Source organism: Capricornis sumatraensis, chromosome 7 (assembly GCF_032405125.1).
Source record: "Capricornis sumatraensis isolate serow.1 chromosome 7, serow.2, whole genome shotgun sequence".
Lineage (NCBI taxonomy): Eukaryota > Metazoa > Chordata > Mammalia > Artiodactyla > Bovidae > Capricornis > Capricornis sumatraensis.
The window spans coordinates 117,903,810-117,929,094 of NC_091075.1; the positions used below are offsets into that span (position 1 = coordinate 117,903,810).

Consider the following 25,285-nt stretch of genomic DNA (forward strand, 5'->3'; position numbering starts at 1 on the left):
GCGGGGATGAGAAGGTTCTGAAATCAGGGGTGGTAGCTGCACTGCTCTGCCTGTACTGAGAGCCACTGAGAGGACACTTCAGACCGGTGGACTGCGTCCAGTGCACACGACTGTGCTCCCACCACAGGCAGTACCGGTTTGACTCCTGATTGAGAACTAAGATCCCACATGCTGCTGTGGAATGGCCAAAACGGACGTTCGTGGATTTTATGGTATGTGAATTATAGTTCAGCAAAGCTGTTATTAGAAACAGTTCCCACTGTTCACAGAGTATGAAGTGAATTGCCGCAGATTTAACTGCTGTGGGACACGGTGCTCTGTGGGACGACCCCCTGCCTCTCCATCAGGCAGAGTCAGGCCCCCAGCTAAGGCCCCAGCAGCCACAGTGGATGTGAGGGTCAGTGCAAGACTCAGCAGAGGCCCTCGGCTCCCTCATATCAGGGGTCCCCTGCTCTGGCAGAGCCAGGCAGGGGTCCCTGCTCGGAGCTGACCCGAAGCCAGGCCTCCGGTTCACGAAGCCTTCAGAATGACTTGGTCACCTTCAGAAGGAGTGTGTGGAGCCAGTGAGGACAGCGAGGAGGCCACTGTCCTGTCCTGGCTCTGCTCTGAGCGGTAAGGGCAGGAAGGGGCGGGTACAGACCTCAGATACCACTGCACTACCCCACAGAGGGCCAGGACGACCCCAGGGCCCTCCACACGGTCCGCTCTCTGCGTGCTGAGGCCGGGAGTGCAGGGAGAACCAGGAGGCCGGTCACGTACCCATGTAGCCCAGCGTTCCAACTCTTCCGCTGATCTTCGCCCCTTCTGGGATCTCCAAGGCCAAACCAAGATCTGAAATCCGGATGTGTCCTGCATGCGGCCAAACACACGACACAAATCACAGGGGCCAGCGGACACTTTGACAATAAGTAATGGAAAAAAGTCTAAAACACAGGGATGGAAGTTACAGCAATTCATACTCGGAAACGTTTCTATCTAAAATTACATGACACTTGTTCCTTGGAAGAAAAGCTATGACAAACCTAGACAGCATATTAAAAAGCAGAGACATCACTGTGCTGACAAAGGTCCAGATAATTAAAGCTATGGTTTTTCCAGTAGTCATGTATTATGTGAGAGCTGGACCATAAAGAAGGCTAAGCGTTGAACAACTGATGCTTTTGAATTGTGGTGCTGGAAAAGACTCTTGAGAGTCCCTTGGACTGCAAGGAGATCCAACCAGTCCATCCCGAAGGAAATCAGTCCTGAATATTCATTGGAAGGACTGATGCTGAAGCTGAAGCTCCACTGCTTTGGCCACCTGATGCGAAGAGCTGACTCACTGGAAAGACTGATTGCTGGGAAAGATTGAAGGCAGGAGGAGAAGGGGACGACAGAGATGAGATGGATGGACGGCATCACTGACTCAATGGGCATGAACTTCAGCAAGTTCCAGGAGTTGGTGAAGGACAGGGAAGCCTGGCTGCTGCAGTCCATGGGGTCACAAAGAGTCGGACACGACTCAGGGACACAACAACTACAGAAGACACAAGCATAATGCAGTTTTCTTCGTCACCTCAACCACCAGCTTCATTTCATAAACCAAATCCCCCTTAACGTTTGCAAAACAAACTGCTTCCATGTTCAGAATGGACAAATGGTAAATGTACCTTGAAATGTCGAAGAATAGACGGCAGCTTTTTTTTTTAACCTAAAGTCAATACAAACATCAAGTTCTACTTTACACATGAAAACAGAAAACCTAATGAGCTGTCTATACGGAAACGAAGAAGCACTTGAGCACTTTATGCGCCGTCCCCGGCGTATAAAGAACAGGCACCGCAGCGACTGCCGCAGAAACGCTGGCTGCCTGCACGTGGGCAGGACAAGCAGGGCTACACCTCTCCTGGCCACAGCTGGGAGCCACAGGACCAGCCAGGATGGACAAAACGTCTGAGCGGGAGCCCCACGCTGAGGTGCTCTGCTGCGGCAGCAGGAGCACTGGCAAAGCCTGGTCGAGCCAGACGTGCGACCAGGAGCGGGGAATGCACGGGGATGCCCCAGCCACTCCCACCAGGACATCGCCCAAGGCTGGGAGCAGCTGAACCCAAGAGGGAAGACGTCTGAACCCCTAGTGGCTGCCGTGTGGACACGGTCGCCTGGGCAGGTTCCGGCGCTCGTGCAGAGCCCGATAGAGGCCGCGCTGGAGGTGCGCTTCCTCCTGGGACTGTCAGGAGCCAGAACCAGCCACCCAGGCAAAGGCGGGACGACCTGCCCAAGCTGGACTCATTTCAAGAATGGCAGGTTCGTTTAATGCTGGGAAACCAACTGGTGAATTAACCATAGTAAAAAACAAACAACATATAGTCATTTTGGGAGAAAACGCACTGACAACATTCAAGTGCCATTTTTTAAAAAGAAAAAATTCTTAAATCTTAATTTCTACAAAAGTACTACAGCATGGATTTCCCCGGTGGTCCAGTGGCTAAGACTTCACACTCCCCCGTATTGGTTCCATCCCTGGTTTGGGAAACTGGATCCCACATGATGCGACTAAAGACCCCACGGGATGCAACTATTAATACAAGATCCATGTGCTGCAATGAAGACCCAGCACAGACACACAGATATCTAAGCACTGCAGCAGATTCCACGCTGCATGGCGATGCACTGAAAGGCTGCCCCTGAGATCAGAAATAAGGAAAGGAGTCCTGTTACAGCTTCTAGGAAACACTGCGTTGAATGTCCCACCTGGTGTCCCGAGGCAACAAACAGAAACCAAAGGGTCAGGAACTGGAGAGGCAGACAGAGAGTGGTCACCTGCTGAGGGTGTGAGGGTGTGTGCGGAAAGGCCACGACCTTCCAGAATGCAGTGGCTTTAGCGAGGTCACAGCCACAAGACCAACTGCAACTGTAACTGAAAGCACAAACCACGAAAGGGAAAAATTAGAAGATGACTTCACTAACTTGAAAACAGTTATATTTTATAAAGGACTGGCGTAAAAATATACAAAGAACGCTTAAAACTCAACAATAAGGAAAAAAAACAATTAAAAATGTGCAGAAGACTTGAAAAGACACATTACCAAACAAGATAAACAGATGGCAAGTAAGCCCACGAAAAGCGTCGTCAGGGAAATACAAATCAAACAAGAGCCCACGCCGCACCTGTGAGAACGACCAGGCAAGGAGGGCGTGGGCTCACGCTGCTGAGAACAAAGCAAGGCGAGACGGGAGAGAAAGAAACAGGAGAGAAGACGCTGCTCTTACTGCGAGTTGAACTGAAAATCAGAAGCACCTCTGCTCCCTGCCTAGACGAAGGGGGATGACGGCGAGAGCCCGTTCTGTTCCTAGGAGGGCGCCTCCTGCTGCTACCCCCGGCCTCACTAAGCGGTAGGTCCACCCTGACTCGAGTCCCTCTGAACAAAGTCTACAGTTGGCGGGAAAGGCTCGCTCACCGTAATCATCGAGGAGGATGTTCTCGGGCTTTAAGTCCCTGCAAGGGAAGGAAACAGCAACACAGTCAGTTATTCAGGGCGCGGCACTGGGCTCCATCGGTTCTGGCGGAAAGACCCGAAGACACCTCTCCGCTCTGAGAAACGGCAAGTCCAGCAGGTAACGGCGCCTCCGTCTGCGGGTCCATGGGAGCCCGCGTGTTGCCACAGCCTCCAGTGGCCACGAGGAGGAGTGGGGGCGGGGGGGGGGTACTCTACAGACGGCGTGCACAGCACGGGTGCAGAGCTCACTGCTCCGTGTGGCTGCGTGGGCTTCGCAGGAGGCGATCCAGCAGTGAAACGTGCAGCCCAGCGGTGAGGAGTCCGTCCCTGACGAACCCAGCTCCATTTCTCTCACCATTAATAGACTGTCAAAAATGTCAACGGCTGGAAATCCCCCAGACAAGAGGAATTCCGTTTCAGGGTCAGATCCTGGCACTGCCCGCCATCCTCACCTGGAGGACCTGTGTGCAGCGCCTGCTTCCAGGCTGGGCAGCATTCAGGGAGGCCAGACCTCGTGGGGGAGCGTGTGACCCGTGGCACTGCTTATCACAGTTCACTGCCAAGTAGGGCAATGCCGAACTTCAAATACGTGAGTGTGTCACCAAAGACTAAAATATCTGAATGTGACATCTCAAGCTACTCGATTTTTCCCTTGGCGAGAAAAAAAAGCTAGTCTTCAGAGGATTTCTGTTTAGCTCTGACTTCACGTGTCGTCCTGTCACAGTGGCCCATCTCCCTCAGCACGGCCGCTCCGTCTGCAGCCACGTCTCCAAGAACCTGCAGAGGAGACTGAGGTCAGCAGGACGGAGCAGCCGTTCTGAGGCGCTGGTCCCAGGAGAGTCCCACAGAGCCAGCTCAGGGGGCGGGGGGCCGCAGACACTGAGACGCCCTGGGCTGGAAGCTGCACGCCCAGAAGAGAGCAGAATGAGGACGCAGGCGTGGGGCTCTCCGAGGAAACCCTTCCTGGGAAGACGTCCCGATACTGTCGCTGGTCTCCCTGGGGAGCAGGGGACGGGAATGGGTGCCCTCTGCTTGCCCTGTCCAGCCATAAGCAGTCTTGTTTTTTCTGTATTTAAAGAGTCCTGGTAAATGCTGTGGACAGCAAGGTAACCCCTCCTCACAGCCGCACGCACAGGACAGCCGCCCGCCCGCCTCACCTCAAACGTCTCACCAGGTGCCCTAAAGCCCCACTGCTCCACGCAAGGCCAGCACTGCTCCACGCAAGGCCAGCACCGCTCCAGGGCAGCCAACCCAGGGCCCAGCCAGAGACCCAGCGACTCCCGGCCGCCTCCTTGCCTGGTGTGGGAAGCTGCCCTAAGCCACTCCCACCAGCTTTGCAGTCAGCTGTCAATCAACCACCAGTCACCTGCTCCAAAAGCAGACACGCAGTATGTACTGCACAAAATACCAGTCGGTGGCAGCAACAATGGGCTTCCCAGTGGCGCTGGTGGTAAAGAACCCGCCTGCCAATGCAGGAGACGCGGGTTCAGTCCCTGGGTCAGGAAGATCCCCTGGAGGAGAACATGGCAACCCACTCCAGTATTCTTGCCAGGACAATCCCATGGACAGAGGAGCCTGGTGGGCTACAGTCCATGGGTCTCGAAGAGCTGGACACGACTGAGTGACTTAGCACAGCAGTAATGACATCAGCTACCCGCTTTGGCGTGCTCACTGGATGCCAAGACGTGCTTAAGCATTTTACACACGTCTCCTGGGACCATCACAGCGTCTCCGGAGGGTGTTTAGACACTCTTGGGGTGTAGGTGCCACTCTTAGAGTACAGCGACATCACTGGGTCACCTGGATGCCAGGCGACAAGCTGAGGCCAGCTCCAAAGCGGCCTGCTCACACCCTGCCCCACACCACACACTGGGCATCTGCCAGGGCAGAGCGCCACAGCTCAGGCTACAGAGTGTTGTCCTTTCTCGAGCCTTCCCTCAAAAACCACTTCCCCGGGGAGGAGCCTGTGGTCCAGTGGCTAAGGCTCTGAACTTCCACAGCAGAGGACCTGGGGATCCATCCCTGGTCAGGGAACTAGGTCCCACACACTACACACCAGGGTCCTGCCTCCCACTACGGAGACCTGGCACAGACAGAATACAGAAATAAACAAATATCCTGTGTGCCTCTTGGTTTTTCATTTTGGAGCTGCTAAAATAGGAGAGCGTTTTTATTTGTACCACCTCTGTGCAGAGAGGAAGAGGCTCCCTCTAGGACCTGGTCTGAGGAAAGCTGTCACTGGTGGTCTCTGAGGAAAGGCAAGGACACGGGCACCTTCCCTGGGAAGCGTGTGTGGGCGCCTTGGAGGCAGAACAGGCCGTCAGAGTCTGAAGGCCATGGCTCATTCGCTCAACAGACGCTCGGGGGCGCCTCCTGATGGCAGGTCTCATGGACACAGTGGGCACGAGAGACCTGCTCAGCCAGAGGGCAGGCGGGAGCCCAGGGTGGAAGGCTGGGGAACGGAACCGTCTGACCAGTGCAGGGGATGCATCTCAACACCAGAAGCAGGCCAAGGCGGCTCAGCTGGACTGAACTGTAACAAGCTCACTTCCTCCAGCAGCCACGTAGGAATCTGAGCTCCTTCAGCCCCCTTGAAAGTCCCAGAGTAGCAGCCCGTGCCCCCACCTTCTGCACAACTCATGGTGGGTGGGACCGTCACCTATCAGCCCGGCCTGCTGCGAGCTGATCCTCAGGAGATACTCAACTTGGCTCCGGGCCACAAAAGACAAAGAAGAAAAATCACATCAGAATTGGGATGGAGGAAGAGGAAGGTCTTCTAGGAAGTGAGCCAGCCAGGGGGACCAGCCCCAGGATGGGCAACACGGAGCACTCTGAGGACCAGCCAGGGGAGGACGCTTCTAGAAAGTGGCCATCTTTGCACTAATTCTGCATGATGGCAGGAGGGGCTGGAAGGAAAGGCCTCTGAGAGGGCAGACGCATGAGCAGAGCAGGCAAGACGACACCAGACAAGCTCTGGGAGAGCAAGCCCATCTGAGGCGGACATGACCTCGGCCACTGGCCATGGGAAACACAGAGGGATTGGACAAATATGCTGGACTGATCTGGGGACCAGATTTGGGGAGGATGCGGGCGAGCAGGGGAGGGGCGGGCAGAGCCCTCGGGAACTGAGAAGGCCAGCTAGACGCAGCCACTAGGGGACGAGAGCTCACGGCCCGCAGGTGGATGCGCCAGGCTGAACGCAGGGAGTGGCCTGGGGCGGCCCCGCAGAGTGTCAGCGCCCAGGACCCCAGCTTCTAAAGGTGGCGGAGGGACTGCTGTCCCTAAAACCCAGATTTATTCATCACACAAAACTAATTCCATCCACGGCATTTAATTTTCTCTACTGAATTCTAAGATGAAAAAAGTATTAAAATAAGTACAGTTACTTCAGAACATTTGTTTTTTTGTTGGAACATCGTCCCCAGTCCTCGGAATAACTGTCAAAATATCTAAGGACCTTGGAAACGGGTTCCTCTCGTGCTTGTGAACAGCACGACAACTCAAACGAAAAGTACTTACCGGAGACGGGAGAGAGCTAAAAAGAAGCCCAAGGTCTGCCCCTGGTTGGCCACACTCCCAGCATGGTGAGGGCACGGCCCCCACCCTGCCGGCCCTCCCGCCCCAGCCCCCACGTGGCCCGTGAGAGCCGCGAGGCAGCTGGACGCTCAGGGCGGGCAGGCCTCGAGGCCCCCGGAGCCTTGCGCCCCTACCTGTATACAATGCGCTCCCGCTGCAGATCCTCCAAGCCACAGCACAGCTCGGCCGCGTAGAAGATCGCTCTCTGCTCCTCGAAGCCGGGGTCGCCCAGGTTGTGAATGTGAAACTTCAGGTCCCCTCCGTTCATAATGGTTAGCACCAAGCACAGGGACTTTTTGGTTTGGTATGTGTAGCATAAACTAACCTGAGGACAGCAGCGTTGTAGGAAAGAAAATGCAAACACCTGCTCATTCATTGGCAGTGCACTATATTTGCCAGCAACAGTCAAACAGTCCGTGTACATTCACAATGAGAGCACCGAAATGCTGCCTGCTTTGGGGGAGAAGCGCACCAGGCACCATCGAAAGCCTTTACCCGATGAAGAGCTAACAGCTGCTCCGCGCTGAAAGCAGACAACTTCCTAACTGCCTGCGCGCTCAGTAGCGTCCAACTCTTTGTGACCCCATGGACTGCAGGCCGCTCGGCTCCTCTGTCCACGGAATGTGCCAGGCAAGAACGCTTGAGTGGGTTGCCATTTCCTTCTCCAGGGGATCTTCCCCACCCAGGGATCAAACTTGAGCCTCCCACGTCCCCTGCAGTGGCTGGTGGGCTCTTTGCTGCTGGGCCACTGGGGAAGCCACGTCTGAGTGAGCAGGCGCCAACCTTCACAGCGAACTTGGGGTGGCGCTCCTCAGAGCCACATTCTAGCTGTTGAGGCAGGCACTCCCCGCTCGCGGACTATCTGCGCTAGGCGTGGAGGTCGGCGGAGCAGGGGGCGCGGAGCTGCTCAGCTCCTCTGCACACGGAGCCCATGTACGGGTTTTAAGTGCCTGTCCAAGCTCTTACCCACTTCCCTGCTGGTCTGCAAGTCAGTTTACACCCGTGAGCACCCCCATACGCGCCCTTCTGGGCTTCTGGCTGGCGCTGTGTTCCACTCATCTTACCGCCACCACAGCCTGAGGCTCCCAGCCCATGGACAGGGCACCCCCACCGTTTGGTCAGGGCATCTGTAGCTCTTGTAGTGTTGTACAGCTCCCAGTGTTGAAGTCTTGCACGTTTCATTGGATTTTTGTCTTGATTCTGATGTTTCGTAATGCTATTGTAAATGGTTTCAATTGAAGTTTTTCAAACTGTTTCGAATCTAATTGGTGCCATAGCTAATAACCTGGCCCAATTCTCAACCAGTTATCTAGAGTCTTGGACTGCCTACACACACAGTCATGTTGTCGGGAGGGGGGGGGGTTGGGGAGGAGGAGATGAAATCGACAGAAGTACCAGTCAGGACCCCCTCAGGTCAGCCGTAAGCAGGAAGTAAAGAACAGAATCAAAGGCAAAGGAAAGTATCCCCGGGATCCTGGCGAGAGGCCAAGGGTAAAGAAACCAAAATACTGTATTTCAGTAGAGTGAGCCATAACTATCATCTATGTCCCTTCCACAGCACTAGGCTGTAGATTTTGGTGTTTGGAGGCAGTTACACAAACATGTTTAAAGCGACTCTGCGATGAGCCCGTTTCATCAAAGCTTCTCTTGCTAAGCACGCACAGAAGGCTGGCATGTCACACCCAGTAAACGCCTGCTGTTAGACTAGGTGGCAGCTCTGAAGGCCTGTCTGTCTTGGAAGCTTTGTGCCTAGCACGAAGCACTGACCTCAGAACTGAGAAGTAAATGACACCATGAAGCCTTTTCTAAGTTGTCTTTCCCTCTCTTCCTTCAACATGTAATTAGGTGGAGGAAGCAGCTGCGGAGATGAAAACCCTGCTACTTAACACACAGCATGGAACCCAAGAGCCCTGGGCTCAGCCCTGACCCACACAGTGAGGGTGGAGTCAGGCCTCACACCACTCGGCTCGCTGGCTGAGGGTGAGTTGTGAACCTGCGCCGTCAGAAAGAGGGTGGAGGCAGACACAGATGAGGCCCGAGTGAGGGGCCAGGCAGAGAAGCACCTTCAAGCCTCTCGCCCAGCCGGGGCTTCGGCCAACTGCAGGGTGAGCCCAGCCGCCGATGCCACCAGGAGGGCAGAGGGTCAGCGGCAGACTGGGCGGTGCCTGCTCGTGTCCAGGGAGGGCTGGGCGGGGCGGTGGAGTGCTGCTCCTGTGCGCCTCCTCTCAGCAGTGGCGCAGTGAACCCCGCACACGCTCAGCTAGGGTGGGCTTGTGTCCCGCGGCAGGTGCACTGGACAAGCGCCACTTGCCCAGCTCCCCATCCCCGGGAGGACAGAGGATACTTACTACAAACCTACTGTGCACTTTCTCCAGGAGCCTCTTCTCGTTCAGGGCCATGGCCTCCCCTTTCCTCCTCTTTATCCTTTTCTTCTCTAGCTTCTTACAGGCGTACATTTTGCCTGTAGCTCGCACTTGACAAGCACAAACCTAGTTTTTTTTTAAAGAGAAACAACACGACAGTTCATACCCAACTTGGCAGTTCTGAGGCTACAGAGAGAAAAGTGTTCTCCATGACAATTCCCTCTAGTCAAGAGCAGCGTGGACTCTGTGGGGCCAAGACCACGGCCGCGGCTGGGTCCCCGTGGGCACTTCCCTCTGACCCTCGGGTCCTTGTTTAAGAAGGGAGCTTATGAACCGCACACAGTGACAGCGGAACTCGCTCTGTGAGATCCTGCTGCATCTGCTTAAATGCCTCCCCGTGTCTTTCTACTTTCTGTACAAGAACAAAAGTTTCTGACAGTAAATATTCTTGATTATTTTAAAATTCAAGAATACGTGTATGTCATAGAGTCCATAGACTTTCATACCTTTACTTAATTAGCTGTTAAAGTAATACTTATATGTTACTTCACATTATGAAAACTTCCGAACAAAGGTAAGGGAAGGGAAGAGTACAGTAAAGCTCCCAGCTTCCAGCTTCCCTGGGGCTCGGTGGTAGAGAATCTGCTTGCCAATGCAGGGGCTGTAGGGGACATGACCTCGGCCCCTGGGTAGGGAAGATCCCTGGAGGAAGAAGCGGCAACCCGTCCAGTCTCCTTGCCTGGAGAATCCCACAGACAGAGGAGCCTGGCGGGCTACAGTCCATGCAGTGGCAGGGTCGACCCAACTAAGCAACTCAACAGCAACCACCAGCCTTCCAGCTTCCAGGCTATCGGCGCAGGCTGTCAAGGTTCCTCTGCCCGCCGCCTGCCACACACCCCACACCTGCACACACACACACCACACGAGTGCACAGAGGGTTACTTTATTTTTAAAATTTTAATTAAAGTAACTTTGAATATTTATTTATTTGGCTCTGCCAGCTCTTAGCTACAGCGCATGGGATCTTTGTTGCATTGTGCAGGATCTTGAGGTGGGGCATGGGAAATCTTGCTCCCTGGCCAGGGATTGAACCTGGGCCTGCTGTATTGGGAGCATGGAGTCTTAGCCGTGGACCACCAGGGAAGTCCCCCAGAGGATTACTCTAAAAGTGAATATAAGACATGATACGATTTTATCCATTGACCAAAATAATTTTGTGGCAAAATATAAACCTCACTGTGGAAAATATTGGAAGTATTAATAAAGACGATGATAAAACACCCAAATTCTAAGATAACTATCACTGATACTGTACTGTGTAAGCTTTGAAGTGCCCTTTGTACATATATATGTAAGGATACATAGCTTGCTCCCCCACAACCTCTGGCTTTTAGGGGAAATTGGGCTTATGTTACAGAACAGGTAATATTTTATAATCTTACTGTGTGACCATCTTCTCATTGTTAAACGCTCTACAAATACTTGACTACTCCAGAACGCAGTTCATCATTTTGCAACCACGAAGTCTTGGCACATAGTCTTCGCACATGAAGACTTATCACACACTGAAGACAGATTCCTTCAAGTGGAGTTGCCAAGTCAGAGAGCGAGAAGGGAGAAGGGGTGGGGTGCCAGGCTCTGCAGCCGCTCACCTGCTGCTCACAGCGATGGTGAAGCAGGGCTCATGAGGCCTCTCCAGGAGGAGACCACGGCAGGTCCCCCCTCCCCGATCACACAGCTAGGAGCGGAGGCGCAGGAGCTTGACCTCAGGGGGCGTGGGTCCCAAGGACGTGCTCTCTCCACCGCCCACCATGCAGGCAACGCTGCTCGCCCAGCCCCTGTCCACTGCGCCGGCCTCGGGACCCGCCAGGGCTGCCTGGAGGGCTCAGGGCTTGAGTGAAAGCGCTGCTGTTGACTGAATGAAACCAAAATGTTGGCCTTTCACACCGCCCGAAGAGGTGCCGGCATTTAGCAGAGGTAAGCACACTGCCGGCATCTGGACTGAAAGGGCCCCAGGTGTCTGCCGAAGTCACAGGGTTCTAACTGGCATTCCCGTGAGAAGTGGGCCGCCCAGTGGACCCCGCCCGGGCCTGGCGCAGTGCAGCATGCCCAGAACACGTCTGTGAAAATCCACAGCCGTTTGTCCTCCCAGTTGTTTGCTTGGGAGCACCAGTCAACGCGTTTAAAAAGTGCTGTACGAGATCATAAGCACACCGAGTCTTTTCACAACAGTGGAAACTTGCCGACGTGTTTCTGCTGAATCCATTGTTAAGACCTCTGTGTGGCCAGACCGCGGGCTTCACAAGAGCCCAGTGCTGGAAGCTTCCTTCCTCTGCCCCTCACAAAGTCCGAGCTCCATCCCTGGAAGCAGTGTGGGGCGGGTGGCGTGGACTGAGTGCTCCAGAGGCACGTCAGGCGACGGACTCCTCGCAGACGCATCTCCCACCGAGGGCCCAGCACACTGGGGCAGGGCTCACAGAGCACCAGGCAGCCCCCAGGGCCACAGCGGGCGCCCCGCGGGCTCTCCCAAGGCTGGCACACCTACCAGTCCCTCTCGCAGCCACTGTGAGTGATGACAGGAGGCCCCTGCGGTGTGACTCCTCCCAGGCTGGCGCTGGCCGTGGCTCTTGCCTAGAATCTGGGAGTGCACGCCGTGTGAATCTCATGCAGTCGGCATGCCCAGCTCTGACCCGGTTCTGACCCGACTCTGGGACTTAGGAAGGCTTGAACTCAAAGTGACCACTCCACTCACTCAACGAGGCCGCTAGCGTCTCCCTCAACTGCTGCACAGAGTGTGACGGGACTCTGAGCACCGACCACAGCCGTCTCCAATCCCATTTAAAGACCATCTCTCATGAACTTGTGGGTGGTGTCTTAAGGATTTTCCCCAATTTCCATATTTTCTAACACCTTTTGAAGTAGGTGTAAGGTACATACACGTCCAGAGCTGAGTTAAATAAGCATATCCAATAATATTTAATAAAATTTAGCAATATACTCTATGGACTTCCCTGGTGGCTCAGATGGTAAAGCATCTGTCTACAATGCAGGAGACCCGGGTTCGATCCCTGGGTTGGGAAGATCCCCTGGAGAAGGAAATGGCAATCCACTCCAGGACTATTGCCTGGAAAATCCCATGGACAGAGGAGCCTGGTAGGCTACAGCCCATGGGGTCGCAAAGAGTCGGACACGACTGAGCGACTTCACTTTCACTTTCAATATACTCTGTGCTACGTGAACTTCCAGGCTAGTCCTCAGTTATAAGACTGGAATAACAGAGACTCCACCATATGGAAACAGAACAATCTTTTCAGTCAGGACAACCTTACTAAAAACTTGAACAAAAACATGAGAAAACAACCTCTTTGAGAACTAAGAACTGAAATGTAAAATCACAAAGATAGTGAATCATTCTCCCCACCGCATCTCTGAATTTTTTAAGAGCATGTACCTTTTGCTCAAAGTTCAATCTGAATTCTTGTGGCTGCTAAAAGTATACCTAAAATACACAGCAAAGAAATAAATGGATTTATTGAGTCGACACGTTACCTGAAGATCACGCCTTTCCGTGACCCTCTTCGGCTTTTCTAGAAGTACTGCTCACAGTTGTCAGGTGCGACTTACCTCTCCAAACCCGCCTTTCCCCAGGACTCTGTAGTGCCTAAATGTGCTCTTTGTCACCGGTTGCCTAATTAATCACAAAGGAAAAAGAAAGCCTCAGGTCTCACATCACATTGCTATTTGGAAAGAGAAAAATCTACCTAGCCACTGGCCTGGCCTGAGAAGGGGACCCGGGGGAGGGTGCCCAGGACCAGCTGCCTGTGCTCAGAGGGAGGCTCCTCAATGGGACCGCTTTCAAGAGACAAGCACGTTAACTTTCAAAACTGTGAAAACACTGAAGACAGACTGCTGTCCTTACTGACTGAACTAAACACAAGTCTGCAGCCAGCCCACACTATGAGATCTCTCTGTGTTCTCTTTGGCACAGCTCTTAGGGCCTCTCAGAAGGCTGGCGAGGGAAATGGCATTGACAGGGAGCTGCTCTTTGAAGAGAGAACCCCAAAGGCAGTGCTGACACCGTCGCAAGAGAAACCTGTATGAGCTAGAACTGAAATTTAACAAATCAACAATCATTGTAACAACAACACTGGTGGCAGCTAACACAGAGGATGAGACGGCCGGATGGCATCACCGACTCGATGGACGTGAGTCTGAGTGGACTCCAGGAGTTGGTGATGGACAGGGAGGCCCAGCGTGCTCCGTCCATGCGGTCGCAAAGAGTCAGACACAACTGAGCTGCGCAACTGAACGCTTCCTGGGCACTTCTGTTGTGCACCGAGCCCTGTGCTTAGTGTCCCACACTCACGCCTCCGGTGACTCTAGCATCCAGGGTGGTGGTGGTGTAGTCTCCAAGCCGTGTCTCCCTCTCTGTGACCCCATGGACTGTAGCCCACCAGGCTCCTCTTGTCCACGGGATTTCCAAGAATACTAGAGTGGGCTGCTATTTCCTTCTCCAGGGGGTAGGTCACCCAAAGCCCACTCAGGCCACGTCACTGAGGACACATAGCTAGTAGGCGTCTGGGTAGAGGCTGAGATGGCAAACAGCCAAGCACCACATCAGATTCTGTCTCTGTGAACCCAGGACATGGTCTACTGACTCACGGTGGCACCAGCAGGGCTAACTGTCATTTTAACAAGAGGAAAAAGAGCCCACAGGATCAGAAGAAACTGCACAATATTAATAGTAAGATCTCCAATAGTATTTTGACAGAAAGGTATACATCAGTCAGAATGCAGTAATGGTAGTCGCGATTTGTTTTCAGTGAATGATGAGAACATACCTTTCCAGCCATTTCCACTGTAAAAATCGAGAAAAATATGCACTTTCTTGGTATTCTTCAAATGCTTCTTCACTTAAATGGTCATGGACAATTCTAGAAAGAAATTTTATGCAACTATGTACATCTGGCTGCAGTACAAAATGAAGACACCTCTGTGATTTAATGCATGAGTGAGCGCTGGATATGGGAAAATGAATCATTACCCATAATTCAGTATATTGAATTTTGCAACTACAGAATCTCACACTAGTTTCCAATGCTACCAGTGAAAACATGAATGCAATAATTCAAAAGAAGTAAAACCAATTTACCTTCTTAAAATCAGAGGTACTTTTTAAGTATTAGAATATCAGCGAAGTAACTACTTGATAAAAATAATCTCCCAGTAGAAAAACAATAGTTTAAAATATACTCAAGGGGTGTGTGTGTGTGTGTGTGTGTGTGTGTGTGTGTGTGTGTGTGTTCGCGCGGGCATATGTGCATATTTCAGGAGGGAATATAAACAGTTTGCAATTAACATTGGTGTAAATGTGTAAATGATAACAGTCATAGGGTAGAAACTGTTAACATGTGATCTCATCTGTTTTAAATATTAAAAATAAAAGCTCTCAAGGACTTCCCTGGCGGTACAGTGGTTAAGAATCTGCCCACCAAGGGAGGGGGCATGGGTCCGACTTCTGGTCCCGGAAGGTCCCACATGCCGCAGGGCAACTAAGCCCGCAAGCCACAGCGCGGAGCCCACGGGCCGCACTGCTGAAGCCCAGGTGCCTAGAGCCCGTGCTCCGCAGCAGAGAGGCCACCAACGCGGGAAGCCCGTGCGCCACAGCCAAGAGCAGCCCCTCCCCACAGCCAGAGAAAAGCCCCACGCAGCAAGACCCGGCGAACCAAAGACAGTAACACAATTAACCAATTGGAGCACTCAGTACATCATTTGATGCTACACGTTTCTTGAAGAAATCTTCTGCCGTGAGCCCTGCCTCTCAGGGTTATTTATGACTCTGTGATACTAGGAGCACACCTGGCCCTTGGGGAGTAGGTGAGGGACAGGACGCAGCCTGCCCTTTAAAACGGCGCTGCGGTGGATCAGCGTCTACGGGGCCGACACCGGAGGGACTGTTCACAGCCTGTCCAGAGCCCGTCCTGACGACTCTGGCCGCTCAGTCAAGGAGACAGGTGAGTCGGCGTCCAGCTGGGGGACGGGGGTGGCCAAGGCCCTGCGGCTGCAGCACACTGGCCCTGTGTGGGGAGCAGACAGAGCCCGCCTGAGCCACAGTGGAGTCACTGACAGAGAGAGAGGAAGCCATCCCCTGGGTGAGGTGGAGTTGGACCGGGAGTGACCACAGCCTATCTGGGAGCCACTAGTAGGTCGGGAGTGAGGAGGATGTGAGAATAATCCCAGCACCGCGCTGGTTTCAGACTTCTGAGCAAGTCACTTGATTTGCTTCCCTTTATTTTGTACAAAGAAGTTATTCAGATGTTCCTGGATTGGCTGATATTATAGCACAGCACTTCTCAACTTGTGTTCTGAGGCTCCCTACTTCCGAGACCCTTGCGAGGGAGTCGGGGCTTCCCTGGTGGCTCAGTTGGTAAAGAATCCGCCTGTAGTGCAGGGGACCTGGGTTCGATCCCTGGGTTGGGAAGATCCCCTGGAGAAGGGAAAGGCTACCCACTCCACTATTCTGGCCTGGAGAATTCCATAGTCCATGGGGTCGCCAAGAGTCAGACATGACTGAGTGACTTTCACTTTAGAGGGAGTTCAGTAATGGTGTGTGTTTACAAAAGCACTAAGTCGTCCATCACCGTCTTAAACTCCATTCTCACGGAGGGGCTTATCAGAGGCCACAGCCCAGGTGACTGCTCTGCAGGACAGCGGAGCATCAGTGCCGTCACAACCCACACCAACACGAACTCTCTGTCAGCGACACTGGGTGCTGAAAGGCGGCCAAGGCGGCCCTAGAACTGAGCCCGCCCCAGAGGCCGGGCCCTCACGCCCCCACGTGCGAGCAGGGGCGGCCCTGCCCCGGGGCTCCTGTCCCCGGCGAGCACGCGGGCAGCTCAGCTCCAAACACCTGTGACCCAGTCAGGACTCTAACACTGTCAGCTCAGTTAGTCCCCTTTATAAAGGTCCTTTGGTGTCTCCATGAAAGAACACAAACGCTGCCTGATTCCGACTCGTTTGTGTATTTCATGGTCTGTATAAATCAGTAAGGTCAACGACTAAGCCAGCCTCCCAGGATGTCAACTTTACTTCCCAATACTCTTGCCTCAAAACAACAGACTCTGCGCCACCGCCCTAGTCTGGCACATGAGCCTACTGCCCACAATTTGTAAATATCATGACACTGAAAACTGCGCATCAGCTCAGCACTGGTTTCTGCCATGTTCATCTTCACACTCCCACTAACCATCACGTGCGGATGGCCACCAGAGCTTCGTGTGGGAAGCAGAGAGGACTCACTTCGCTCACTACGCAGGACCAGGATTCTGGGAACCAAACTGAGAAAGGAAGGTCTGGGGGAAATAAAGGCTGTAACAAGACGGGGATGAGGCAGAATAGTAAGAACCCAAACTCCTAGAGGCCACACGAGGCTGTGCTGCCGTCCCCAGTTATCCGATGCCACATGCAGCTGATGGTAAACGACAGCTAATGAACATGTAGGAGTGAAGAGCCACCTGTCAAATGAACTAATCAAGCAGATGCCTGAATACCAGCACCTGTTTAAAGATTATCAGCTGTAAAAAAAAGATTATCAGCTGTTCTGTCTATCTTGAAATTTCTGCACAGAGAAGGCAGAATTTCGGACCAGTCTCTCCAGTCACGTGCAACTCCCATGACTTTCAACATCGGAACAGAGTTTCAACAGCAGAAGCAGGGAGGGGAGAGGAGCCTCTCTGGGGCGCTCGGACACTCGGCCCTGCTGACGGCCGGCCCTCAGCTCCCGGCTTCTGGGTCGGCCTCGCATTACAGCCGCCCAGGGAGCAGACTCGGGTCCCGATGGGGCAGGGCTCAGCAGGCGCGTGTTGAGGGCATGAGTGACACCCGAACGAACGTCTGCTTACAAACGACTCCACGCCTAGGGCCAGGTCACTTCAGCCACCACTCTTCCCTCCTGAGCACACGAGGAAGCTGAACTCAGGTGACTGCTTGGACTCGGGACGTTCCTGCCCTGACTGCAAAGGTCTGCAGAAAAGATATTTTCAGTGCATGCTCTATGGGGCTCCTTTCACCCTGGAACGAGCCCTGTGGAAGGCTGGGCAGAGGGGCTGGGCAGGCAGCAAAGCCACGCCCGCGACCTGGCGCTTCAGGATGTCCCTGTGCGTGTGTAGGCGTCTCCCCTCATCTGCCCTAATCCAGAGAGGACGCGCCCCCGGGGAGAGGCTGCCTGAGTCCGCGCAGAGCCCCGCCCCGCGCAGAGCCCAGGCTGTGTCCGCCCGCTCACCTGGTGCACTCCTCAAAGATGTCTTTGGCTGGGTCCTCCCACAGCCTCTGCCTGCACTTAAGCACCACGTGTTCAGGTATTTCTGGTAGAGGCGCTGGCGAACCCTTCAGACGGCACAAAGCAAACGCGACAGTTACTGATTTAATAAATGACCAGCGGAAGGCAGAATCTCATGCCTATTGACAACAACCAGACCGTGAAGGGTATGAAGTGACAGGTCCGGGCGCCCCCTCCGCCCCCACCAGCCTCACTTTCCGGAGTGCCGTGTCAGCTGCCTCTTCCAGCCGTCCCTCTGCAGGCCCCAAAGACGCCCGTACAGCCTCGTGCACAGCCTGGTTCCCGACACTGGAGACTCGGGAGCCACCCAGGTGCCCAGCAGTGGTGGATGCCCAAACACAGTGTGGTCCATCCAGACACAGAATATTGTTCAGCCTCAAAAGAGAAAGGAATTCTGAGACCTGTTACCACATGGAGGAACCTTAAGGACACTACGCTAAGTGACATAAGCCAGTCACAAAAAGAAATATACGGTATGAAAGTGAGGTCCCTGGACTAGTCAGACTCATGGACAGAAAGCAGATGGTAGGTGGCCAGGGGCTGCGGGCATGGGCAGTGGGAGTTAGTGTTTAATGGGGACAGACCCACAGTTGTGCAAGACGAAAACCGTCCAGGAGACGGGCGGTGGTGACGGTGTGCGCCTCGAGATGGTTACGATGGGAAATTTGGTGTTTTTTTTTAAAAATCACAATTGAAAATGTAAACACACACACTCAGAAAGAGACACATTTTCCCCCTCACAGAAATGGGACAAATACATGTGTAGTGTGGTAGGTGTATACTGAGACACATTTTCCCCCTCACAGAAATGGGACAAATACATGTGTAGTGTGGTAGGTGTATACTGAGACACATTTTCCCCCTCACAGAAATGGGATAAATACATGTATAATGTGGTAGGTGTATACTGACACCCACAGGGCTGCCCTGCCTCCTCAATGACTGCATGGCTCCTAGAGAACGGGCTTCTGCCCCCTCAGCAATTCCAGTTGCCAGTTCTTGCCACGGCAAACATCACTACCATGAACGTTTTCCACAGCTGTGTTTCATAAGGTAGATTCCTAGAGGGAAAAATACTAGCTCAAAGGATACACACATTTAAAACACTGGTATTTATTGCAAAACTGCTCTGCAAAAAGGCTCTAGGAGTCTATATTCTCACCAACATCCCCACACACCAGCTCCCCCCTCTCCTGACCCTCATGCAGAGGATTCTAGAAAAAGTAAACACAGCAAAACTGCTGTCCTGATTTACTGAAGGAAAACACACAGATCACATCCAACTGTACATTGAACCTACTGATTTCTGGCTGTGGGGCAGCTGAATAACCACAATACAACTTTTTGTTTTCTACAAATCAAAGCAGCTATTTCATCAAAGATGCTGGACTAATGGTAGACATATACAAGAAGTAAACTCACACTTCCCCCCAAAACCAATAATACTGTTATAACTAATAATGAGTAATAGCTGTCATGCAAATTGCCTAGAACAAGTGATGCATTCTGTCATTTAGCCTCATAACAACCTGATGGAAGAGGCTCGACAAACCATGGAACATTCTGGAATAGCCGCAGAAGCAGCAGTGGAGCCTCACCTGAGCAGTGTGCCCCCAAGACCGCTTTCTTCCTACACGGAGAGGCTATGATGAGGGTAAACAAGTTTGGTCACTCACTGACTCATCAAATACGCATTGTTCCAGGCACAGGGCCAAACAGAAAACAAGACAAAATTTCCAGTAGACACAGCCATTAAATTCCAACACTTGTCTCAAAAATACACATTTTACAGAAATAGCTCTTAGGGTTTTCCATAGTATTATTTCTCCTCCAAAGGTCTCAATTTCCTGAAGCTAAATTAAACAGCAGGTTAATTCTATGAAGACTATTTAATGACTTACTCCAAATAGAGATCCTTCCTTCAGTGTCTTAGAAAACACACTAACAGAAATTTATTTCCACAGGAAGGAAAAGCAATGCTCAGATCCCCCACGAGCAGAGACGTGAGGCAAGCTAAGTGCGGCAAGCCGTGGATGGGACCACTGGCCTGATAACAAGCACGAGGAAAGTAGAATACAGATTGCTTCTGCGGCTTTAAATCAAGGAACAATACTTATTTTTCAGGAAAGGTAATTGCCAGAGAAAATTTACCAAATGACCCAGTGCCTTACTTTTTAAAGTTTTGGACAATGAGAACTCTGATGGGAAAGTCCACTGGTGGGGACGGACAGGGGGTAGTTTTCGCAGATATATGCTTATTATCCTCTGTTAAAAATACAAACCTTCACTCTTTTTTAAAATTGAGTTGCCTTCTTATTGTTGAACTGTACAAGCTGGTTACGTGTCTTGGATGCCCGCTCCTAGTCCGACACGGCCAGCACGTATGTCCCCCACTCTCCAGGCTGCCTCTGTCCTTCGTGGTGCTCTCTGAAGCACTGTACTTTGATGAAGTCCAGTTTATCTGTTTTTTTCTTTTGTCGCTGTCCTTTCAGTATCACATATGAGAGCCCACTATCTACATCGAGGTCGTGAAGCTTTGCACCTGAAGTTCTACAGCTAAGAGTCACACCTGGGAGGTTTCCTCTAGGAGCAGTATGGTGTTCACAGTCAAGTTACTTTTTGTATACAGTATTAAATAAGGGTCCAACTTCCTTCTTCTGCACATGGGTACCCAGCTGTCCCGGCACCATTTATGGAAAAGGCTCTCCTTTCCCCGAATGAATAGTCCTGGCAGCTTTAAGTCAACTGACAGTCTGCAGACTCTCAGTTCTATTCTGTTGATCTATACATCTGTCCTTACGCCAGGACCATATTGTCCTGTAGCTTTGTAGTAAGTTTTGAAATTGAGAGGTGTTAAGTCCTCCAACTTTGTTTTTGAAGATTGTTCTAACTGTTCATGACCCTTTCAGTATGTGTATGGATTCTAACATCTACTTGTTAATTTATTCAAAAAAAGGAAATTAAGATTTTGATACAGATTATATTGAATCTACAAATCAATATTAAGTCTTCTAGTCTATGAACACAGGATGTCTTTCCATTTTATCACAGTTCTGCTTTACTTTCTTTCAATGATGTTTTGAAGTTTTCAGTGTATTAAATGTTGCACTTATTTTGTTATAAACAATTACTGCAAACTATTCTATTCTTTTTTATGCTACTGTAAATGGAGTTGATTTAATTTCATTTTTGGACTTTAAATGAGTGTATAGAAACACACTTGAATTTTGTTTAGTGATCTAGTATCTTTGCAACCTTGCTGAATTCATTTACTAGCTCTCGCAGCTTTCTTTCTCCCTAATGTGTATGAAAACTCAGGATGTCCTATATAAGAGTGCTACGATCTGAATGTGTGCCCCAAATATGCATGCTGAATTCCTAACCCCCAAAGTGGTGATACTGGGAGGCAGAGCCCTTGGGAGGCACGTAGATCAAGAGGATGGAGCCCCGTGGGTGGGGCTGGAGCCCCAGAGACACCTCCAGAGGCGCCTCACACCTCTTCCACCACGTAAGGGCACAGCAAGTACATGCTGGCTAGCAGCTTCAAGGCCTGTGAGCAGCAAATTCCTGCTGTTTGTAACCATCCTGGAGTGTGAGATCAAGTGGGCCTTAGGAAGCATTACCACGAACAAAACTAGAAGTGATAGAACTCCAGCTGAGCTATTTCAAATCTTGTAAGATGACGCTGTGAAAGTGCTGCACTCAATATGCCAGCAAATTTGGAAAACTCAGCAGTGGCCACAGGACTGAAAAAGGTCAGTTTTCATTCCATTCCCAAAAAAAGGGCAATGCCAAAGAGTGTTCAAACTACCACACAGTTGCACTCATCTCACATGCTAGCAAAGTAATGTTCAAAATTCTCCACAAGAGGCTTCAACAGTATGTGAATAGAGAACTTCCAGATGTACAAGCGGGATTTAGAAAAGGCAGAGGAATCAGAGATCAAATTGCCAACATCCGCTGGATCACAGAAAAAGCAAGAGAGTTCCAGAAAACATCTACTTCTGCTTCACTGACTATACTAAAGCCTTTGACCGTGTGGATCACAACAAACTGTGGAAAATTCTCAAAGAGACGGGAATACCAGACCACCTGACCTGCCTCCTGAGAAATCTGTATGCAGGTCAAGAAGCAACAGTTAGAACCAGACATGGAACAACAGACTGGTTCCAAATTGGGAAAAGAGTTCATCAAGGTTGTATATTGTCACTGTGCTCATGTAACTTAATGCAGAGTACATCATGCGAAATGCCGGGCTGGATGAAGCACAAGCTGGAATTAAGATTGCCAAAAGAAATATCAATAACCTCATATACGCAAATGACACCACCCTAATGGCAAAAAGTGAAGAGGAACTAAAGAGCCTCTTGATGAAAGTGAAGGAGGAGAGTGAAAAAGCTGGCTTAAAACTCAAAGTTCAAAAAAGTAAGATCATGGCAACTGGTCCATTCACTTTATGGCAAAGAGAAGGGGAAAAAGTGGAAATGGTGACAGACTTTATTTTCTTGGCTCCAAAATCACTGTGGATGGTGACTGTAGCCATGAAATTAAAAGACACTTGCTCCTTGGAAGAAAAGCTATAATAAGCCTAGACAGCACACTAAAAAGCAAAGATATCACTTTGTTGACAAAGAGTCTGTATAGTCAAAGGCCACGGTTTTTCCAGTAGTTACATACAGATGAGAGAGCTGGACCATCAGGAAGGCTGAGCAGGAGAGAACTGAACTGTGGTGCTGAAGAAGACTCCTGAGAGTCCCTTGGACGGACAGCAAGGACATCAAACCAGTCAATCCTAAAGGAAATCGACCCTAAATATTCACTGGAAGGACTGATGCTGAAGCTTAATCTCCAATACTTTGGACACCTGATGTGAAGAGCTGACATTGGAGAAGACCCTTATGCTGGGAAAGATTGAGGCAGGATAAGGGGGTGACAGAGGATGAGATGGCTGGATGGCACATGAGTGTGGGCAAACTCCAGGAGATAGTGAAGGACAGGGAAGCCTGGCAGGTCGCTGTTCATGGGGTCGCAGAGTCAGACGCGGCTGACCAGCAGCGGAAGCAGGCGTCTGCTGCCCCCTCCCGCTCCCACACTTGCTGTATCAGCCAGGATTGCTCTCCACGCTGCACCTTCCGCCTTGACAACTTCCCTTGCTATTCGAGTTTTTCTTCAGAAAAGGTGAGGGAGAAAAAAGAAATTAACGAAAAAGATTTAAAAGCGACATAAGTGAAACCTCTCTTCTACAGCTCTCAGGGGACTGAAAGGTTCCCACAATGAGTGAGTGGCAGAGATGGTTCAGACCCCAATGGGCCTTGACTTCAAAGTAAAATGGAGTCATTTCATTACTTACTTATTCCAACGAAGTAAACATGGCTATGTGCTCTAATTATTTAAGTCACTTACAAATCTTTATGCTAAAGAAGGAAACGCACCTTTCCCCCAAAGAATGTGTCCAAGACCAGGAGCCCACAGTGTCTTTGGTCCTCATCAGCAACCACTTCATATTCTGCCTGATTGCAGAGACGACAGAAAAGAAAAATGTTAGTTAAGCTTCTTTGTGGACTTTGTAAGGTTTCAAAATCCTCTGACTTGTGGGATTGACTTGGTGCCTTGAGAACCAATGAGCAGCTCTTCTGGTCAAGTATCTGCAGCTCTTCTTTGGAAAACTGATGGCCATGAGGGGAAAAACTGGTCTGTTTTAAAGGATCAATAATGTAGTGGGCTTCCCTCGTAGCTCAGTCGGTAAAGAGTCTGCCTGCGGTGCAGGAGACCCCGGTTCGATCCCTGGCTCGGGAAGATCCCCTGGAGAAGGGAATGGCACCCCACTCCAGTATCCTTGCCTGGAAAACCTCATGGACAGAAGAGCATGGTGGGCTGCAGTCCATGGGGTCGTAAGGAGGCGGGCACGACTGGGCCACTAACACAGCGTAGTGAAGCGACACATGGCACGGCACTCCCTGTGCCACACTGTGTGGCCAGCCCTTAGACGTGGCCAAGTAAAATGGAGTGAGATGAGCGACGTGGGCTGGCCTAGGCAATGGCGTGTTAGGAAAGCCCAAGACGCACTCGGACACCTGTGTGCAGTGCTCCCAAGGAAGTCAGTCCGCAGCACCTGAGCAGGAGCCATTCACACACGTGTCAGGGATCAACCGAAGGGCAGGCGACAGCACCCAGGCCAGAAAACAAAGTCACAGGCAGCACCTGATCAGTATCTAAACACCCATCGAGGATGAGCAAGGAACAAAGAATGGGAAGACAGAGAAGAGAGAGAGAGACAAGGGGGAGATTGCCAAGGCCGAGATAAGAGAGTCTCAACCAGTCGTCCCGCAGCGTCCCCAGCCAGGGAGACAGGAGGATGCAGAGGCCTCACAAAGCCCAAGTTCTGCAAGTGGGACCCTGGAGAGCAGTGAAGCTGGAAGCCAGATGGAGCTGAGAGGCAGGGAACGAAGACCCAGGGAAGCCGCTCTACTCAACGCACGGAGAGGACTCCAGGATGAAGGGCTTGGGCCAGCGTCCAGCCTCCTCCCTCGCACTCTGCTCAGGCCCGGCACAGGGGCTGCGACCTTGGCTGGCTGCCCTCCCAGAGCCGACTTCACGCTCTCCATTCAAGGCGTCACACTCACCAGCACACTGACCAGCACGCTGTTTACTCACAAACTGCCCAACTCAAGTTCCTGGCGCTCTAGAGACGATACAAGGGACAATCGACGGGAAAGAAAGTGCTGTGACTCCGTGATGGCCTCCGACGTGCCAGCCAGACTGGTGACCATCCCCAGGCACTCAAACACTAACCCAGTGTTGTTGGTATTTGTAGATGTGACCAGAGTCTCTCTCGGTTGACTTTAATCCCAGGTAATCTGGGTGGGCTTCGTTCAACCAGTGCAAAGGCCTTTCAAGCAGAGCTGAGGCTTCCTCGAGAAGTTCTGCCTAAGGAGAGCAGTTTCACCCCACTGCTGGAGAGTCCTGTCCTGCCCTTCCTGATGGTCTGTCCTATGGATTTCCCACCTCCAGCCAGATCATACCATCATGTATGCTGATTCCTTGCAATAAATCTCTCAGCCTATCTGTTCCCGTTTCCATGTCTTTCCTTGGCCCCTGACTGATATAATTCATTCAGCAAGCACTGAGAGAGGACCAGAGCGAACAGCCGTATCAGCAGCCAGGAGAAGGGAATGGGTAAGATGCTGTCTGTCCACTCAAGGAGCCCAAGGAACCCGGCATCAACCACTACAAGGAGAGTCGGAGCCACAGTGATGCCTGGTGGCATACACTGGTGTGGCTTATGCACCACGAGGCTACCATCGAAAAACTAATCCGGCCGCCACAGCCAGCAAGCCAGGCACCTAGCAGCTAAAGGGGTCATGATTCATCAGAAGACTCGGGTGTACACCTCAAACTAACACAGCGCTGAACACCAAATGCAGTCCAACGCAAAAGAGAGAACTTTTTAAAAGGAAGCATGCGTGCTCAATCACTCCAGTTGCATCCAACTCTGCGCAATCCTCTGGGACCATAAACTGCTGGGCTCCCTG

The 25,285-nt window shown here is 51.6% G+C and overlaps 1 protein-coding gene across 1 annotated transcript in view; it reads right to left on the reverse strand.

Moving 5' to 3' along the window:
• The window catches only part of GRK4 (G protein-coupled receptor kinase 4), a 52,552-nt gene that overhangs the window by 6,983 nt on the left and 20,284 nt on the right, over nt 1-25,285 (reverse strand). The window contains exons 4-11 of the mRNA XM_068974772.1: nt 23,186-23,263; nt 17,697-17,800; nt 14,257-14,349; nt 13,040-13,103; nt 9,401-9,541; nt 7,187-7,377; nt 3,438-3,475; nt 760-849 (exon numbers count right to left, since the gene is read on the reverse strand). Of these exons, the coding sequence (XP_068830873.1) occupies nt 760-849; nt 3,438-3,475; nt 7,187-7,377; nt 9,401-9,541; nt 13,040-13,103; nt 14,257-14,349; nt 17,697-17,800; nt 23,186-23,263 (799 nt within the window). The remainder of the gene's footprint in view (nt 1-759; nt 850-3,437; nt 3,476-7,186; nt 7,378-9,400; nt 9,542-13,039; nt 13,104-14,256; nt 14,350-17,696; nt 17,801-23,185; nt 23,264-25,285) is intronic.